Source organism: Podarcis vaucheri, assembly GCF_965113315.1.
Source record: "Podarcis vaucheri genome assembly, chromosome: 7".
Classification (NCBI taxonomy): Eukaryota; Metazoa; Chordata; class Lepidosauria; order Squamata; family Lacertidae; genus Podarcis; species Podarcis vaucheri.
The window spans coordinates 19,665,803-19,682,012 of NC_138765.1; the positions used below are offsets into that span (position 1 = coordinate 19,665,803).

General features: G+C 48.2%; 1 protein-coding gene across 1 annotated transcript; it reads right to left on the bottom strand.

Annotated features, from left to right (window-relative positions):
* Nucleotides 1–281: 281 nt before the first annotated feature.
* On the bottom strand, nt 282–15,504 carry LOC309537648 (NACHT, LRR and PYD domains-containing protein 12-like). Its single transcript, XM_082232540.1, has 8 exons — nt 15,284–15,504; nt 10,341–10,772; nt 9,849–10,128; nt 7,861–7,917; nt 5,041–6,808; nt 4,253–4,339; nt 2,496–2,663; nt 282–1,220 (listed from the first exon to the last, which is right to left on the bottom strand). Exons 1-8 carry the CDS (start codon nt 15,347–15,349, stop codon nt 893–895), a joined length of 3,186 nt encoding a protein of 1,061 aa, XP_082088666.1. The 5' UTR covers nt 15,350–15,504; the 3' UTR covers nt 282–892.
* Nucleotides 15,505–16,210: the final 706 nt, after the last annotated feature.

Below are 16,210 nucleotides of genomic sequence, written 5' to 3' on the forward strand. Positions count from 1 at the left end.
GAAAACAACCTTTCTCCCTCCTCTATATGACATCCTTTTATATATTTGAACATGGCTATCATATCACCCCTTAACCTCCTCTTCTCCAGGCTAAACATGCCCAGCTCCCTTAGCCGTTCCTCATAAGGCATCGTTTCCAGGCCTTTGACCATTTTGGTTGCCCTCCTCTGGACACGTTCCAGTTTGTCAGTGTCCTTCTTGAACTGTGGTGCCCAGAACTGGACACAGTACTCCAGGTGAGGTCTGACCAGAGCAGAATACAGTGGCACTATTACTGTCCGAGGGGCTGAGTAGGGTAGGGAGATTCCCCATGCAGAAAAAGCTGTGGGTAGGCTGAGGTGCCCATCCAGAGGTCCTTTATATTGTGCATCCACAGATGCGCAGTTGGTATCCGTCTGTCTCCGGGAGACAATGGAAGATTGCGCCTTCAGGGGTGAAGTCAAACCGTTGGAGAATTACAGCGGCTGCTGTGGCTGTAGATACAGGAGAGACATGTTCTATTGCAGGTAGGGCAGACAAAGGCACCCACAAGGATTTGTGCTAATGCTGGGGCACATGATCCTGATCTTACGACTGTTTGCACCTTCAAACATTTCAGGGCTTCATTTCTAATCGCTTACACGCCCTGTAGTAGCTTCCTGTTGGAAGTTCAGTAACTTTTCATACCTAACAACCCCTGGGGGAATGTTGCGCTATAGAGCAAGACCAAGGTAACACTAATGAGGCATCACAGAACAACGGCAGAATGATGTGTGGACGGTCCAGTACAAATCTACCACTAACGCCCTAATATTGCATCCACAACCTGTTGCAGAATACACCCGTTGAGATGGTGTCCTTTGGCCTCCCAGTAGATGCCTCCATTTGCAGGACAGGTGAAGCCAAGTAGACATCACGGGGTCCCGTTTTCTCTTGCTTTCTCCTCCCCCAGGAGGACAGTGATCTGTTTCTTCAGTAGCTCCGCTCTTTCCTGAGCTTCCTGGCTGGCTCCCGGATCTTCTGTTTCCTCCAGAACTTCCAGAACAGAACGCAAGGCGTCAGCGTTCTTGACTGACTCCATCTGTTCCTGGTCCGCTTTGATCTCTTCCACCCAGTCCAAATATGCCTGCAGCAGCCCCATGTCGGACAGGAAACTGCTTATGATCTTGAGCTCCGGCTTCCTGCGACTCAACTCGGAGAGGACTTCTCTCCCGGCTTTGCTCAGCCGGTTCCCCACAATGCTGAGAAAAGAAGACAGGTATTATAAAGCTACACTGGGGAAAAACGTGGATAGACATGGGGTTGGGTCCAAGCTATGTTAGGCGACATGCGCACTATACACTGAAAGCGTTATGATGCCGCTTTAAACAGTCACGACTCCCCTCTGCACCAAAGAATTATGGGAACTGTAGTTTGTTGAGAGACCTGAGAGTTGTTAGGTGCCCCCTTTCCTCCCACAGAGCTACAATTCCCAGAAGAGATTAACAATCAATCCTTCTTCCTAGGGAACTCTGGGAATAGTAGCTCTGTGAGGGCATTGGGGTCTCCTAACAACTAATTTAGTGTATTTAACTCAGCCAGGATGCAACCCATGATAGACATAGACCTTGTAATAGGAGAGCATGCAGATCGATTTCTCTCTCACACATGCGCACACACACACACACACACACACACACACACATATGCCCAAGAAACAAGAGAGGAGGGTTTTAGGGTGAAACACACAAGGGGAGCACTCCCTCAGAACTACACAGCCAGAATATGTACTACCTCAGCAAAGGTCATGCCATTCTGACTGGTTGCTAAAGCAACACCCCCACCAGTCTCCCTCTTGGATAGTTGACTTTAACAGAATTAACCCTTAAGCTCCAAACTGAACGATCCCTGCTGTTACACTTCCAACAGCTCGACTCCCATCCAAACCCTCAGGAAGAATGGCCAGTGGTCAGGGATTATTTGAGTCATAGTCCAGCAAACATCTGGAAGGCCACAAGTGTCCCACCCACCTCTGACTTAATGGCTTTCCCATCCTCCACACTGCAGCTCAACTGAGGAAATTCATTCCCCACATCTAAAATTATATAGTTATTTTATTTACAAATACAGTGGAAAGGAAAACCAAATCTGATAAGTATATCTATGCATGCACACTTTAAATATTTAAATTTGGGGGAGGGAAAAACTATACTGATGATTACATATTCTGCAAAACACACTATAGAAACTGCAGCACTTGTTGGATTAAGAAAATAAAAATTGTAGAAAGTTATGAAGGTATTATCTGGTGTGTGTGTGTGTGTGTGTGTGTGAAAATTCCTAGATGTATACAATAGTATTCCTTATTCCTCTTGCATAGCACTGCGTTGTATTTCCTCTGTGTTGGGATCTTTGCAAAAATGTGATCGCCTCTAATCAATTATACCTCCTGCCAAAATTCTATTCTGGTAGGCTTGTGATTTCATTTCCAGAAGTTTGCAAAATATTATAATGCAATATCATCAGAGCATACTTACGTCAAGAGCCTGAGCGTTCTGTTGCCCATCAAGGAATCCATAATATTATCCAAGCCACTATCTGTGATTCCTGTGATATCCAGATAGAGCTCTTCGAGGGTGGTGTTCTCCTGGAGGGCATCCCATAAACCCCTCACCCCTTCAGAGCCCAGGCAGTTCCCACAAAACCTTTAAAAAAATGGGGGTGGGGGTAGAGAGAGAAGCTTAACTTAAAGCAAAGAGGAACTCCCATAATCAGTGGAATTCAAACGAACACATTGTGAATTCCTGTACAGGAAAACCCCAGTTCCAAATTATCCCATCAGAATGAATGAATCAAAACACACCCTTCCTGGGAATTAGGATTTTACTTCCATAGAGATGAAACTGGCTAGAGGGTCACGAGGTCTGAACTCCCAGTTAAAGGCAGAATCCTATGGAATCTAAGCAGTGGGCCATCTCAAGGAGGTGGCAGGGGTATTATACAAAAGCAAAGAGCTTCAGAGAACTAAAGCTGTTTAGAGAACTCGAACAAATAAACCAAGCCACATGCTGCAGTTGAGCTGTCTTAATTTACTAGGATTCTATGGACTAGAACCACAATGATAAGAGATATAGATGAAACCTTTGCCATACATTGGAAGCACACAGCTTTCGGCAAAGAATCCTGGGAACCGTAGCTTACTCCTCACTGAGCTGCAATTCCCAGCACCTTAAACAAACTATGCTTCCCAGGACTCTTTGGGGAAGGCCATTTCCTTTAAATGCATGATGTGGATATGACCATAAATCAAGGCCACTTCATCCCATATGAACTGACTCTGTAATTGTGATCTGAAGCCCTTCTTCATGTGCCTCCTCCATGGGAGGTCCAGAGGGTGGCAACACTACAATGGGCCTTTTCAGTGGTGGCTCCCTATTTGAGAAATGCTCTCCCCAGGAAGGCTCACCAGGCACCATCGTTACTTATCTTTAGGTACCAGGCAAAATCATTTATTTGCCACCAGGTCTTTGGCTTTTAATTATCTGTGACCTTCTTTCAGTGTGGTGCATTGCTGTTCTTAAGTAGAGTTACCATACGTCCCGGACATTTTGTTGGGGTTTTTCCAAAAAACTCAACAGCTTGGGATAATTCCCCCAAAAAGCAGCTTTGGGGATTTTTTTAAAAGGAGGGTCAACAATTTGTTTTTGTCCAGATTTTCACTGCTTGAAATATGGCAACCCTATCCTAAGCCACTTTGAGTCACTTAAAAAAAAAAGCACCAAAGTTTTAATAATAATAATAATAATAATAATAATAATAATAATAATAATACCACCATACTTTTCTGTGTATAAGACTAGGTTTTTTTCTTTAAAAATTATGGTAAAAAGTGGGGGTCATCTTCTACATGGAATGGAGCATAGGGAAGACGTATGATTGGTTGTTGCTGCCGCTGCTGTCAACAGCTATTGTGCATGTTATTGGTTGTTGCATCAACGACTGGTTTGATTCGCTGACGGTGTGGCAATTGGGCAGGTGATTGGCAGCTTCTGCCGATGATGGGACAGACGGATTTTGCAACAACTCTGGTCAATCCTCTGCCAAAAAAAAAAAAAAAAAGTTCAACAACTCTGTGCCATCTGCCCCCATTTTCTTACATTTGAGTCCCCCAAGATAGGGGTTGTCTTATGCATGGGGGCGTCTTATACATGGAAAAATACGGTAATTGTGTCACTGGGAGTGATGTCAAGATTTCCATAGGTTATATTACACACATACACAGAATGTGACTCACAGAAGTCTTTTCACCTGGCACCTTGGGGACCTGAGTATTTCAGCTTTTATGGCTGCTGCCTCACAGTCCAGAGAATTGTACCGCAACCTGGAAAACAGGAAATTGCAGGTGAGAGCTGAGCACATGGTACAGACCAAAGGTGGACAAACTACCCCAGAAGGAGCATGGGGTGTCCCCCACCAGAAGTAGTACCCCTCCCCTAACACTTCAGAGGTCTGAATACGTAGTACAGACTAATTTTACTGTTTTATTCCTCTTGTAAACTGCTTTGAGTTTGCAAGCGGTGCATGGGATTTATCTAAATAACTAAATTCAGCGACATCCAAATCTGTTCCTGCCCCTTTAAACACTAAGGGCATATGTATGTTGCAGACTTAAAATGGATTTTTAAAAGACATCTGGAGGCAAGCCCAGTTCAGGGAAGTGTTTAGTATTTGATGTTGTATTCTGTTTTTATTTTTATTTTTAAATTGCTGGGAGTCACGCAGAGTGGCTGGGGCAACCCAGGCAGATGGGTTGCATATAAATATGTTGTTATTATTAGTTATTACCATTATTCCCTCTGCATACAGAGCACTGTGGGAGTTGAACTTCTGTGGCTTGGCCTTGGGGTCTCTTACAGGCTATTCACAGTACCCTTGCCAAACTATCCCAAGAATTCCTGGGAGAGACATGATGCAACGCCACTGCTTGCCCATATTCATAGCAGGGCATAGGATGCCGGCGTCCTGCAGCCACTGCCTACAGCATATGGCCAAGGCCTAGGACACTGCCAACCAGGTACTCACTGGAGAGTCTCACACCGATGGAGAAGCCCCCGGAGTCGCCTCAGCCCCCCGATGCCCATGTTGCTGTAGCTCAAGTTGAGGTTCCGTAGCCTCTTATGCTCTGAGCAGCCCAAGACGTAGGCCAGGGCTGCACAGTCAGCTGGGTTCAAGGTCACCTTGAACAGATCCACTTCATCCAGGTTGGAAGCTACCTTCTGCGTCACCCAGTCCTGGCGGAGCTCTGCCAGGCAATGCAGCAAGGAGAGCAGCTTCCGGTCTGATTCGTACTGAGCTTTCTTCCCCAGCCACTCTGCCAAAGGCACAAGGGGATCCTTTGTTAGGCCCTCAGCCAAGCTCTCCAGCTTCCCCTGCATCCTGGAGCTCAAGAGCCCCATGAAGAACCTGGAGAACATCTGCAGGTTGTCCCACTGTTGGCCTCCGCTCAGGAACTCTCTAGTGTAGCCGAGAAGTCCAGCCGCAGCACGTCCGTCTGGTGGGGGCAGAAGTCTCTCGGCCTGTCCACCTTCTGGAGCTTCTCCATCCCACCAGAGATCCAGGCAAGAAGTTAACTCCTCACTACTGGGGTCCAAGATAGCCACCGAGTACAACGCAGCTAAGAACTCCTGTATGGTCAAGTGGAAGAAGCCGTAAACCTCATCTTTCTCCTTGAAGAAGATCCGGTTCAAGAAAGTGCCGGGCAGGTTCTCCGTGTCGAAGCCGAAACCCCGCAGCTCGTCTGCGTAGAAGACAACCTTCCCCCTCAGCAGACCAGCATAGGCCAGCTTGCCAAGTTGCAGCACCAAGTCTTTGGCTTTTTCCAAGGCTCCCCCTGTTTGTCGCAGCCGGAGGATGGTGCTCAAATACTGGCGGTAGACCTCGGTGATGGTGCTTGGTGGGGAGGCCTCCATCTCCCCTGTCCATGGGAAGAATTCCCCCAGCGCTGTGCAGAGAATGAAGCAGTAGAGAGGAATGAAGCTGAGGCTGGCTAAGCCCTCGTGGGCAGATACGTAACCAAGCACATCGGCAGCTCGTGCCGGGTTACGGAAGAAGCGGAAGAAGTAGTCCTTTACCTGCTGCTCTTGGAAGCCAAGGATAATGACATGGCGGTCAAAGAGGTCCTCTGGAAGGACAGCAGAAGGCCTCGATGTGACCAAAATGGTGGCCTCGGGTAGCAAAGTCCCGTAGAGGAGGCCGTGCACCAGATCTTTGATGTGAGCCGGCTGGTCCGGTTGGAAACAGGGATTCTTGCTCTCGAGGGAGTGCCGGAACTCATCCAGGCCATCTAAAATCACCAGAAGTTCCCCAGGCCGATCTAACAGCTCGGGGAGAACCCTGCTTAGGTGGACATGCTTGCTGCGGATCAGGTCCTCGAGGCTCTGGGGTGTCCTGATGAGGCTGAGCTCCCGGAAGGAGAAGTCTAGCATGCAAAGGGCCTTTTGGAAGGCTGAGCCCAACGCCCAGTCGTGGATGATCTTCTGGGCCGCGACGCTCTTGCCAATGCCAGCAGCCCCGCTCAGCATCACCCGGCGAGGTGAGGAGCTCTCCTTGGGGAGTGGGGAGAAAAGCTGGCTCAGAGCCAGGCAGCGGGGGGCGTGGAGGGAGTAGAGGCGGGCACGGCGGGAGGCCAGGTGCAAGTAGTCGTGGCTGCTGGAAGCGGAGCGAGGGTTGTCGGACAGCAGCAGGTCGGTGTAGCGGATCTCGATGTGGCCGCAGGTTTCGGTGTCGTCCACGTTGGTGCAAAGCTTCTCTGTGCGGGTCAGCAGGGAGCGGCGGTGGTTCTGCAAAGCAGCTGGCAGGAGGGTAGCAGTTGGAGCAAAGGTAAGGAGGACACCCAGAAAAGTACAGCAGATAATCCTGATGGAATGTACAGAGCTGACTATGGTAGGGCAAGGAGATCCATCCCTTGAGTTTGCAGCTCCCGTTTGAAAAAAAACCATCTCTCTAGACCCACATCCGTGTGAACCCATCTTTTGCATGCATTTCATACTTTGGGGATCTTTACTGGAGACGCAGAGACTGTTGCAATGGGCAGGATTGTTGCAATGGGCAGACATCTTAGGCACCATACAGTTAAAGACTCCTGGGAACTGTAGTTGGCTAAGGGTGCTGAGGGAAACCCCTATTCCCCTCTCCCAGAGCTATGATTCTCAGAGTTTCCTGGGAAGAAGGATTGAATGTTAAACCACAGTGGGAGTTGTAATTCTGGGAGGGCGGTAGGGGTCTCCTAACAACTCTCAGCACCCCTGAACAAACTAAACTTCCGAGGATTCCCTGGGGGAAGTTTAAACTGGTATGATACTGCTTTAGATGTATGGCCATAAAAACATAGCATTTTATGGCTTTAGATGTGGCCATAAAAACATAGCATTTTTAAAGCTGGAAGGGACCCCTGCTCAGTGTAGGAAACTTGCAGCTAAAGTTTCCTTGGCAGCTGCAAGATTCATGTGCTGAGCAATCCGTCTTTATCCTCGCTGCCTTCCTTAGCATTCATATATGTATTAATTATATTATGCTGCTTATTTAACAAGATTCAGATACTGCTTAATCAAGTGTGAGAATGCCAATGTCTCTTGCTTGCCTGGACAGAGCATGGAAAGGCATGGAGCTGAGGGGGTAAATCTCTGATCTCTGTAAGGCTGGACTGTAACCTGCCGTGCAAAGTTATGAGTTGCCTCTGTGGCCCGGCCCAGTTTTACCTCTGGCCCCCAAAAGGTTGCCCACAAAGGAATGCGGCCCTCAGTCTGAAAACAATTCCCCACCCTCTTCTGCACTGAAGCCCCTCTTTGTCCTGGATTCTGCTTGCACATCCTTTCATTGCTGTTTCTCCTCCTCCTCCATTACCTTTGAGTTGTCGGCTCAGGGCTCTTCGAAACGTCAGGTCGTTGCTCTTTTCCTCATCTGCCACGACAAGAGAACATTTAATGCATAGGAAACAGGCGCCCTGTAGAGACCTCCAAGCCCAAGAGATTTTGCTGCCCGAGGCAAAGGACAAGATGGCTCCCACATTTCCCATACGGAAGCTGATTGAACTGGCAGGGGAATCTTATTTTGACACTGGGGACTGGACAGTGTCCTCCTGAGGGCAGCAGGGGAGATTGGGGGGCACAGGCAGCCTGGTGTCCAGCTCTTAGCCACTGTTCCCTAGCTCCCATCACTGGCTGCCTGAGGCGATCATCTCACTCTGCCTAACATCAGGGCAGGCCCCAAACATGCACCAGCCCTGCCTGTCACAAAGCAGCACAAACCAGCAGACTGATGCACTTCTCTTTCTGCAATCATTTCCCAGAGTGCATAAAACTGGAACCATTTCTCCCAGCCCCTTTCCCCATACTGTCAATAGATCTGAGTATCGTTACAAGTGCCACATAATGTTCATCCCACACATGCAAGGAATTGATGCTTCCATGTAGCAGTAACTACACTTTGGAACTCCTAGCCCATTGATAATAGGTGGGCGTCTTCACTGTACTGTTTTTGGAACCTGCTACTAACTTTGTCTAAGCAGAGCTATCCAGGCATGTACCGGTAAATCTGACACGCCTTTTAATATGTTGGCATTCACCATTGTTGTTTTCAGCCTGCAAATGATATGCAATTGGGGAGGCTCCCCCCCTCATTACAGTGGTGTTTCCTTTGCACTGGTGTGAACATTGTGGGAATAATTACGCCATTAATTATGATAAATTTGTAACTTAACATAAATAAGTACATAAATTACGGTAAACAGCAGATAGCCAACAGATAACATTGTATTTGGCAGAAACCAAACTGAAGCAGAAAGGAAACGGCACAGATTGTGACAAAGGCAGGTCAGAATGAAAATTGCTGCCCCCTTAATATCCCTACTGAAGAGTCGGAACAATATGCTTTTTGCAATGTTCATTTCAGTAGAGCATCAGGAAAGGCAAGCAATGTGTACTGCTGTTAAGCAACAGGTAGGCTTCCCCACACCAGATCCTCAGAGACAGAGAGAGATACATGTCACCATGTCTTCAACCTTCATGATATTCTCTCTCGCCTCAACTCACACTCCAAACACACACACACACACGCACACACACACAAACGTCTCTTACATCAGCCCCCTCCCTCTAACAGAGGTGGGAATTTGCCAGCTCCATCATCCTCTGATGGTTTTCCTACTCCAAAATGCTCAGGGAGCTGGACCAACTTCTCTCAAACCAGGAGTAGCCAATGTGGTGCCTTCCAGACGGTCAGGACTACAACTCCCATCATCCCAGATCATAAGCCACATTGACTGGGGACAATGGGAGTTGTAGTCCCAACAACATTTGTGGGGCATTTCATGGACTATCCCTATCCCAAATTCTAGTTCTCCTCAAGAGGCCTCAACTACCCATCTTGGGCTATGAACCAGCAACCTGTCGGAGAACAGAAACTGTTCTTATGTTGAGCCTTTGTGGCATCAAACCTTTTACACATGTTAAAGATAACCAGCTTTGAAATCGTGGCCAAAAAAAAGTGGGGCGCCAGCCCCAGTGGACAGCTTGGTGGGGCGATGATGCTCACATGACCTCCTGGTTGAAACATTGCCGCTTACAAGGAGGTAAAGGAGCAAAGAGCAAGATGGTGGCAAGGCCCATGCTATGCGCAGATGCACCAGTGGGAGTGCCAGATCGGCTTTGCCGATGCGTTTATATCATACTGACCACACCGCGGTCTCGTCCCTCCCTCCCTGCCACCTGGTAAGCAGCGGCAAAGCAACTTGCTGGACGCCAAGTGAGCCCAACTACCCCACCGTCCGCTCAAAGGTACAAATATATACACAGAAGCAAGCCCTCCTATGGAGCAAGGGAGGGATGACTTGCCTGCAGGCACTGCTGGGAGCTTGTATTTCTTTGAATTCCAGAATTTCAGCAAAGCTCGTTTGGGAGTTTTGGGAGGAGGCTCTAGATTGAAACGGGAAAGAGAAGGATTGTGAAGAAAAAGAAGAAGAGGAGGAGGAGGAGTTTGGATTTGATATCCCGCTTTATCACTACCCAAAGGAGTCTCAAAGTGGCTAACATTCTCCTTTCCCTTCCTCCCCCACAACAAACACTCTGTGAGGTGAGTGAAGCTGAGAGACTTCAGAGAAGTGTGACTGGCCCAAGGTCACCCAGCAGCTGCATGTGGAGGAACGGGGAAGCGAACTCAGTTCACCAGATTACGAGTCTACCGCTCTTAACCACTACACCGCACTGGCTCTCACTGTGAAGGCAAAGCAGTGCAAGAGTAGATGCCCACCGGCAGGTCTACAAACCAGGATGCCTTGTGTGCGGAGTGGGGAAACTAGCCCACTATACAGAGGCAAATATTTACACCTGACCCCATCCACCACCAGAACGTGGCCCCCACAAGCTTGCCAAGAAAGGAATGTGGCCCTTCCCTCCTGCCCTTGAGGCTAGTTGTGTCACTGCCGTGCCTGGCTGCCTTGGAGACGGTTCTCCTTTTCCTTTCTCCGGACAGCTCTTTTCCAGCCAGTGCTGGAGCTCAGGACAGTAGGCCTCCTGCAATTCCCACAATGCGTCCAAGAACTTCCGGCTGTTCTCTGGCTTGCTGCAGACCCTGTCCAAAAGCGCAATGACTTGGTTACTCTTGGGGATGGTCTCCAGCAGGGAAAAGTACTCCGGCTGGGTCAAGAGCCCTCTGTCATGGAGTAGGCGGAGCAGAGGAGCTGGGTTGGGCTCTACCCAGCGCAGGAGAAGTTCCCTGTGCTCCCGGATGAGCCGAGTGAAGTCCAAGGGAGCAGCCATCTGCAGGGAGGGAAAGAAGAGGGTGAACAGAAGGGCAGTAGGACAATCTCATTTTGTCACTTGGTTGGAAGAGTGTTCCCTGATGATAGGGAGCAGAAATTCCTCCCCCCCCAAAAAAAATATTTAATGTTAATGTATGTAACAACAGCAGCTCAGATTCTTTATGCACAGAAATGGAAGGAAGAAGTTCCTACCAAAGAAGAATTGATAATGGACTCTGCAGAACTGGCAAAAAATCAGCAGCAAAATTAAGATCACCTAATGGTGAGTGTTTGAATGGAAGATTGGGTGCCTTTTTTCAAAAATACTATAGTATGATGAACTCGCGAGCAAGATTTGAACTATGAGCAACAGAAGTTATTTGGCTCAGAAGTTATTATATGGGAAGTTGACAAAAATAAGAGGAAAGACTAAATTGTGTTTTGATTGCATATGTTAAAAAAGCTGAAACTTAATGATATATAATTAGAGGGAAAGAAAGAACCTTTACATATCTGCCGACATGTCTAAACATGCATATACATGAACTTATCTCAGATGGGCAACTCCAGGCCAGCTCACTCTTAACGTTCTCAGAGACAAGCAGTTTAACCCCAGCAATGCCTTCAGCAGTACATTACTTTGCTTCTGTGGCAAAAGAAGATGGGGCGCCATGACAAGTCCACCTGTTGTTTTCGGACTACAACTCCCATCATCCTTGACCATTGGCCACTCTGGCTGCTGGGAGTTGGAGTCCAGTAGATTTTTGTTGGCATAAGCCACAGCTGGATTAAGAACTATGCCACTGCTTGCATGTACAGCTAGAGAGACAACCACTGCTGTCTTGCTCATAACTGCAAAGCAGGGCCAGATTTAGGTTTGAGAGGCCCATAGCTACTGAAGGTAATGGGGCCCTTTATATGTCCAGCTGTCCTTTGTCAACAACAAATTGTCACTGTTTTTTGTGTGGAATATATGCCATATGGTATCTAAAGCCATTTGCACATGCAGAATGGAGGCACCCTGTTAAGTTGTGGGTGAAGATATCAGACGACACAGCGATTCTTCAAACAGCTCTTGTTTATTCACAAGCCAGAACAGAACTGAACTGAAGGGTTCAGCCAGCCTGCTTATATAGAGCTCCACTAGAATGCAACAGTAACAACTTTCTGTAACTATCCAATCACTGAACGTCACTTTCAATTCCTTATTTGCATATGTGGACCTGAGTGAAAACTATCTACAGTATCCCTCTGCTGGCCCAGGGTGAGAACTTCAGTACATAACACACCCTATATATAGAAATGAGCAAACCAGTGATATTTTAGGGAGCAGGCTAGCAGGCGGGGCCCATTACTTGCATCATAGGAGCCTACACAACACAAAACATTGTTGCTGTATGTAGGTTTTATTTTGTTTTTTATCTTATATTTTGGAAATGTACATCCAGTTTTTTCCCTTTAATTTTTTTTGGGGCCCCCAAAAGAGTGGGGCCCTAAGCTACAGCTTGTTTAGCTTATACGTAAACCCAGCGCTGCTGCAAAGGCACCAGCTGCCCAAACAACATTGGGAAGAAGCATGACTAGACTCTGCATTGCGGTGGGCTCAACTAGATGATGCTTGTTGGTCCCAATTCTGTGCATTTCCACATACGTAATTGCTGGAGGCTATTGCACTTGGCACAGTTGCTTTGAGGCAGATGATTGGTCCATCTAGCTTGGCACTGTCTGCACAGACTGACAGCAGCTCTCCAGGATTTCAGGCAGGGTTCTCTCCCAACCCTATCTGGAGATGCTAGGGATTGAACCCCAGGCCTCCTGCATGCAAGCCAGATGCTCCACCACTGAGCTACGAGGTGGCTCTGTCCTCTCTGATGGAAATCACTGCTAGGAAGGGAGGTTTGTGAGCCGCACCAGCATCTGGGGTCCTGCTGGTGCTTGGCCAAAGCTGCAAAGGCCAGAAGGAGCTATGGAATGAGAAGGGGGCTGCTTTGTTGTTATTTGCTGCCAGAGCCTTTTTGCTTCCACCTACTGGCTCAAACAGGGACATGGGTGGCGCTGTGGTCTAAACCACAGAGCCTAGGGCTTGCCGATCAGAAGGTCGACGGTTCGAATTCCCGCAACAGGGTGAGCTCCCATTGTTCGGTCCCAGCTCCTGCCCACCTAGCAGTTCGAAAGCACATTAAAGTGCAAGTAGATAAATAGGTACCGCTCTGGCGGGAAGGTAAACGGCGTTTCCGTGTGCTGCTCTGGTTTGCCAGAAGCGGCTTAGTCATGCTGGCCGCATGACCCAGAAGCTGTACGCCGGCTCCCTCGGCCAGTAAAGCGAGATGAGCGCCGCAACCCCAGGGTCATCCGCGACTGGACCTAATGGTCAGGGGTCCCTTTACTGGCTCAAAGTTGTTGCTGCCTCCATATGAATGACACATTTGCAGCGCTCCCAAATGTGCTATGCTGCCACCTACTGGAGGGTTTGCATTGCAACATCATGGAACACCAAGCCCCTCTCCCCTCCACCTCACTGATTGTGTCCTTGCAACAGCTGTGACTAAAGCCAGAAAGCATATTCTTCCAAGATGGGAATGAGGAATCTGTGGCCCTGCAGAAGCTGTAGGGCTGCAACTCACCCCAGCCCCAGCCAGCATGGCCATCACAAGCCAGGGTGGAAGGAGTTGCAGCTCAGTGACATATGAAGGACTAAAGCTTCCCATTCCTGTTTCAAGGAAGAGGGGAAACGGGGGGGGGGTGCCGGGAGGTTAAGCTGACAAGGAGAAAAGTGTGGCAGGATAGAGGCAGCTGTAAAGCAGAGGGCAAGAAAGATGGAGGCAAAATTGCAGAGGGGGAGATTGGCGCCAAGGTGCAGCAATGGAGGACGAATGGGGAATTGCACTTTAAAAAGTTGGGATGTCTCATGGGAATTGGGGTTGCTTGTGTGTAAACCTCCAGCTGTTCCAACTGCTTAGGGGTGGTTGCGTCTTTCCCTGGCTGAGCAGCCCTTTTGCGCGGCTGCCTCAGTCGCTGGTAGAATCCGTCAGTGGGTGTCTCCTAAATTTCCTCCAGCATAAGAATTCCTTAACGGACAACCTCCTCCTCGCCTCTGCGTGGAAGCCTTCTGCGCAGAGTGGGCGTGCCAAGTGGTGGTCCTCCACTCTCCTCACTGACTTCACTGGAAGAGTCTCGGAGCCTCCCCTCCGAAGTGCTCTCTGCCTCTCCCTTCTTCCTGGTGTCACCTGGATTTCTTTCCCCAGAGGACGTTCTCTCTCTTCCCTTACTGGTTCCCTCTCCGGCAGAATCTGGGAGCCTAGCCTCACCACTCTGCTCCGATGTCAGTTCCCTGACAGGATGAATAAATGATGAGTGGGAAGATGTATAAATAAATTCCTTACAAGCAGATCAGGAGGAATGCAGGGCCAATGCTCCTTGTCATTCAACCTGCCTGCCAAGAAACCGGAACGGATGCTCAGTAAACACCAGAGGTAATTCAACCTCCATGTAACCTTTGTGCAAGCAAATCAGATAGCTACTCAACAAAACAGGTCATCTGAAAGGGCCCTCTGTTGTGCTTTTGCTGCAACAAATTTACACAGCTGGAAAATCTGCATTACAGTGTAGAATCTCCTCGTCTCTCATCTTTGAAAACAACTCTCTTCCTTACTACTATGTTTGGATTAAAATGCCGGTGGGTTAGCAGGGACCAGGGAAAATCCTTTTGGTCTCGGATCCAGTTCTTCAGAGGCCAGATAAATAGCTACTGCTCGGGGAAAGGGCCACAACCTGTTAACGCAACAGAATATAGCTATTACCTCGTTTCTCAAAGGTAGGTGCTGATAACAGAAGCTATGAACTCGACCTTTCATTTGGGCAGAGTCAGTGATAAGGGGAGCTGGTTGCTGATCAAGCCCAGAGGTTCAGCGAGGGTGTAGAACGTGATATGAATCTGTTGTAAATTAGCGAGTTGAGGTCATGCCTTGTACCACTGAACCCCACTGAACACAATAGGGCACAAGAGCAGATGGAGAATCCTTTTGGAAAGGGCCAGCCAGATGCCCATGGGAAACCTGCAAGCGGAACCTCAGCACAACAGTGGCTCTACGGACCTGCAATTCGCAGCAACTAGTATTCAGAGACACATTGTCTCTGACAGTCGAGGGAGAGCACAGCCATTCTGGCTACTAGCTATTAATAGCCTTGTCGTCCCTGAAATTGTCTAATCCCCTTTCAGAGCCATCCAAGTTGGTGCCCATCATGACAGTGAGTTCCATACTTTAACCATGCACTGCGTGAAAAAGCACTTTCATCATTCAGCTTCACTTCCTTATTTCTTTTTTTTATTTTGACAAAGCAGTAATCATAAATAAATAAGAATAAAAATGTGCATCCCACCCCCCCAGACCATTCCATTGTAACTATCCAACCTCCCAAAATTTCAACACCTCTTGCGATGGTTTAACCCTTTTCCGTTATTAACAGTACAAGTTCTACAAACAATTTCCATATCTCAAAATAATTTCTCCTGCATATTTTCCGCCTTACCTTAATAGCACATGTTAATTTATCATTAGTTGCTATATCCCACACCTCTTTATACCATTCTTCCATTTTATATTAACCTTGCCACTTCCACTTCCTTAGCTATAATAACTTGTGCGGCTGTCAATAAATTGGTGAGCAAGTCCCTCCTAGCCTGCAAACCTACCACCCCATTGTAAATTGATAATAATGCTACCTCTGGACTTTTGGTTGGCTTTAACCCAGTGATTTCTGTTATCTCCTTAAACGACCTTCCTCCCCGTACATATTTACACCCCCACCACATGTGAGCATAAGTCCTGGTTTCCCGGCATCCCCTTCCAACATAACACTGAATATTCCTTGCAGCTTCACTTCTGGGTACAGGTACATGCAGAAGGAGATGTCCCTACTTGCTAGCCATTAGAGGTATTTTGCCATTCTTGCTGTCCTTCCTCCCACAACAGAGGCTGTATTGGTGTACGCCCCCGGTCTCTCTACCTGGTCCTCAGAACTCTTTGCAGGCCACGCCCCCTCTCACTAGGCCACACCCCCTCACTGCCCCTGCTCCACACATCCCTTGAGTGTGGCTGAAATGTTTCCCTGAACTCTGATTATAAGCCTCTTGCTTGCTTGGCTGGTGGGTAGAGAGGGGTGTGTGTATCAACTAGCCTATTGTACACAACATGAATCAATTGATCTGCCTGCTTTTGCCTCTGGCCCTAACTCACTGGCCCTCCAGCCCCCGGAAAGTTGCCCAGATAGGAATCCTGACCTGAAAGAGCATTCCTTTGTAATAGTTGTTTGAGAGGCGGGCAGTGCTATCCCATACAAACATCGCTGCATCCTTTGCTGCATACATAAAAGTCATTTCCTCCCAGCGAGTCTTAGGAGCTGTAGTTTACCTCTCACAGAGCTACAATTCCCAGCACCCTTAAACTACAGTTCCCA